This window comes from Littorina saxatilis, linkage group LG10, assembly GCF_037325665.1.
Source record: "Littorina saxatilis isolate snail1 linkage group LG10, US_GU_Lsax_2.0, whole genome shotgun sequence".
Taxonomy (NCBI): domain Eukaryota; kingdom Metazoa; phylum Mollusca; class Gastropoda; order Littorinimorpha; family Littorinidae; genus Littorina; species Littorina saxatilis.
The window spans coordinates 24,314,536-24,318,949 of record NC_090254.1 but is presented as its reverse complement, the minus strand read 5'-3'; the positions used below and the strand labels follow the sequence as shown (position 1 = coordinate 24,318,949).

Here is a 4,414-nt window from a genome sequence, read left to right as displayed (position 1 = left end):
TATCTGGTCCACCTGAATTCAAAAGGTTATCGTATATCCAAACAACTGACGGAGTCATGTCCTTTGGTGAAGGCACGTTCGAAGTGACTTTGAGAGTCTCATCAGTTGATGATGACTATTACGGCATCACATTTGGCGCATTCGTTGAAGCTGATCAGGATCAAGACCGAGCGAGGCTGATGACGTACAGTATGGATGACGTCACAGTCGCAAAGGACGTCATCAGCCACATGACTGTTGACATTGTAGGAGAGTGAGTATAATTAATTGTTGAATTAATACTTACTAGCATAGACTCTCTATGCCTGTCTGTGTGTGTGTGTGTGTGTGTGTGTGTGTGTGTGTGTGTGTGTGTGTGTGTGTGTGTGTGAGGGTATGTGTGTGTGCGTGTCTCTCTCTCTCTCTCTCTCTCTCTCTCTCTCTCTCTCTCTCTCTCTCTCTCTCTCTCTCTCTCTCTCTCTCTGATCCTATATTCATACCTTCCCTCCTTCTTTATTTCTTTTTTTCTCCTTTCTTCTTCCTTCCTGTCTAGGTTGTTGGAGGTCAAACTGACCACTAGGAACGGCCTTCAGGCAGCTCATCTCATCAGTGACAAGGATGTTCTGGAAACAGGAAAAACCAAGGTCGTCCTCATTTCCTGGGACCTTGGGCTAGGACTGCAGATCACCGTCGCGGACAATGTGTTTAAGAGCCTGCCGGGCACCTTTCTCAGGTTTCCAGTTGGAGCCCCGGGCAAGCTGAAACTTGGAGGTGGGAGTCCAAACGATGGCGAGGATTACAGAGGACAAATCGGCTGCGTTGCTTTCTTCTCTCACTCTGTTGCTGGGAAGGATTGTCGCAAAGAATTCGAGGCTAAGTGCCTTGGAGTCGAAGTACCAAATAATCTGGGTAAGAGGATTGGCTTGGAAGTGGTTCTTTGTCCTGATTAATTTCATCACGAGAAACTAAAATGACAAGCTGAGCAAAATAATTGAATTCAGAAAGACGAAAATGGCTTTTTTCCTGTTAGATTCTTGTCTTTAAAACGTGCACATCCAGTCTGTTTCGTATTCTTCGGGGGTCAGCTCTCCAGCTAAATGGGGGAAAATATCATCGATGTTAATACAATAATCCCCGTATGTCTGTTTGGCCGAAACTCAAACGATGTTGAGAAAGGAACTCTTTCTTTTCATTCTTTTTTTTAAACGGAGGCAGTTCATTGTAATCAGAATTAAGTATAGTGTTCAGATAAAGGAATCAGATATGACTACATTTTGAAGATTATCTAATAGTTGAATTAATAAGCGTGCATCTGTTGTTTCCCCCTCATAGAGCCAAGTGCTTGTGAGGAAGAAGAAAGTACTACCACCACGCCAGCAGAGACTACATCCAAGGGCATAACAACTGTAATTGCGACAGCTGCACAGTCCACGAACGAAGAAGAAAGAACTACCACCATGCCACCAGAGACTACAACCAAGGGCATAACAAGTGTAATTGCGACAGATGAACAGTCCACGGCCGACGAAGAAACTACTACTCCTATCACTACCGAAGCAGAAATCATAATCACATCGGAATCAGCAGAAACCTCTACTGCAGAAGAAACCTCAAGCAATGGACAGAGGACCGTTGATTCTACCGCAGCAGAAACTTCAAGCATTGCGCACAGTGCTGCGACCGCTACTGCAGCAGAAACTGAAAGCAATGGACAGAGTACTGGTACCTCTACTGTCGCAGAAACTTCAAGCAATGGACAGAGCGCTGCATCTTCAACTGCAGCAGAAACTGAAAGCAAAGGACAGGCTGACTTCACCAGTACTGTTCCTACCCAGGCAACCCTTTCTCAGAGTTTGATGCCAACCTATCTCTGGCCATTGAACAACGTCACTCGAGCTGTTGAGGCCCTGTCAGGGATGTCTTCGCTGTCACCTCCTGACGTCAGTTCATGTTTGCGCGTTGATGATTCTGAGCCATCCCTTGCAAGGCCTCATCTCAAGTTTGATGGATCTCTGATGTCAAACCTTGTGATGGCTGTCAACACGTCTGTCTTTGCTGGGGACTTCACTGTGGTCCTTTTTGTAAAGGTAAACGATAAACTGAAAATAAAATCATTTTTTTTAAATCAGTAAGCATGTTTGTCATCGCATCTTAATTTGGATGACCGTTTTGGAAAACAAGGGAACATGAGCAAGACATGGATTAGAAAAAGAAAATTTAGCTACTTACTAAGCGACAATTTCGAAGACTAGTGGTTTGTGTATTGTCTGGCTGGCTGGTTAGACGCAGTCTATGTATTCAATAATGAGAGAGCAAGTATCTCCGCAGTCCAAGACTGGAAACACACAGATGCTCGCAGATGTAACAACGTTACTATGATGTTTTAAATTATAGGCGGGCGCTGCTCTGTGGCGTTTTTCCGTTGTAAAAAAAGAAACATGTTGTCATCATCATCATCATCATCATCATCATCATCATCATCATCACCATCATCATCACAGCCACCACCACCATCATAACTATCATCTTTGCCATCGTAAATGTCATCATTGACACTCATATGTTTCTAATTCCCACCATCTCACACAAAGGCCGAGCAGCCGGTAGAAGGGGTGCTCTTTGTCTACACAGCCTCAGATCCCGACACCACCAGGCTGTCCAGCATTCAAGTCGCCTTCAACGCCAACAGTTCTCTGGACGTCTCCCTGTGGTCATCCTCAGACGGGGTCACCACCGGCACCCTCTGCAGTCACCTCGTGGTTCATGGCGTCTTCACGAACAAAACACCCTGGAGTAAGCTCGTCATCCAAAAGAACTTATCCACTCGGGAGCTACAGGTTAGCGTCGATGACTTGGTCTGGACGACAGACTACGACTGCTATGATGGTTCGGTACAAGGGTCACATGGGAGGTTGAGTATTGGAGGAAGAGACGATGGAAAAGGAGGCGCTGGATTCCGTGGGTCTTTGAGATGCTTGATGATCTTTGAGTCTGTTCTTGACGAGGTTTTGATGGGTTCCTCGCAGCTTGAGACGATGTGTGAGCAGTACGGAGGTGCTGTTTCTTCGGGTAAGTTGGTAAAGAAGATACATTGTATAGTGTTTGTTTTGTTAAGGTCTTACTATTAATGAAAGAATGATGCTTTTTGTTTTGTTTTGGAGTCTTCCTCTTCTTTTATTAGTGTCTTATTACTCGTTCTATTATTCACGATAGCTTTGGTGTGTGTGTGTGTGTGGGGGGGGGGGGTGTGTGTATGTGTGTGTGTGTGTGTGTGTGTGTGTGTCTGTGTGTGTGTGTGTCTGTGTGTGTGTGTGTGTGTGTGTGTGTGTGTGTGTGTGTGTGTGTTTGAACGTTAATCCGTTCGTGCGTATGTGTCTGTCTGTCAATGTATTTTATTCCTTATTTTTTCCCCTACTTCCAGATCACGCTGGATTACTTTTGTAAGATGTAGTTTCTGGTTCTTCGGCTAAAATAATGTCTGTATTTATGAAATGGGTTAACACTGACTGTGAATGACCTGCATACTGACTAAATTATAAGTGACCTAGTCTGTTATCTATCTACCATTCCTAATTTTCTATGTTGATTTCAGATATTCCAGAATGCGAGGCTGATGCAGACACGAGGAAACACGGATTTACATTGGTAATGAGAGACGCCCACCCAGCTGCCTCTGCTCATCCACCAATCAAATCCGCCGAGACACTTTCCCTCGTACGATGCGCTGAGGCTTGCATGCAAGCTATCCGCTGCAAATCCTTCGTCATCACGACGGGTCTGATGTCACGAAAAGAATGTCAATTCTATGATTACGTCACAAAATTTAACATTGTCACCTCTTCTGGTAAAAATTACTACGAAATCAAAAACGGAATATGATGTATTGTTCAGTGCACATCGAAGCTTTTTATCACGAATTCCTCGTCTGCTTTCACCCCTGTTTTCGCTAAAAACGAAAACAAACAAACAAACAAAACGGCCACCCATGCTTATAAACTAGAAATGCTGGACTTGTGCAAAATCAATTGCATGACATCAATTACTTTCCATGAAACAAAATACATGTATAACATCATGATCTATGTAAGGATAATAATAATAATAATAATAAAAATAATAATAATAATTGTCAGTAAGTACTGGTGTCACATGACTGATGTGAACCAGTTGATTGGCTAATGACGATGCGCTAAAACTGTTAGCGCACTCTTGGAGTGCGCTAACTTTTCCACAGAGCGTATTCTTACGCACGCCCTTTGCCTAAGCAAGACTGTGCTCTCATCCTCAGAATTAATTACTGACATGTAGCTTATATTCTCCACAATACCAAATGACCATAAATTCCCTGCTTCTCAATTAAAGCAGAAGTGGGTTTTTTTCTGACAGATTGCATGTGCCTGTGCCACAGTGCGGCTCCCACTTATCTAAAAATAGA

The 4,414-nt window shown here is 43.7% G+C and overlaps 1 protein-coding gene across 1 annotated transcript; it reads left to right on the top strand.

Annotated features, from left to right (window-relative positions):
• The first annotated feature begins 1,895 nt into the window (after positions 1-1,895).
• On the top strand, positions 1,896-4,088 carry LOC138977818 (uncharacterized). The gene is made up of 3 exons (XM_070350426.1): positions 1,896-2,066; positions 2,571-3,048; positions 3,572-4,088. Exons 1-3 carry the CDS (start codon positions 1,896-1,898, stop codon positions 3,856-3,858), a joined length of 936 nt encoding a protein of 311 aa, XP_070206527.1. The 3' UTR covers positions 3,859-4,088.
• The last annotated feature ends 326 nt before the right edge of the window (positions 4,089-4,414 follow it).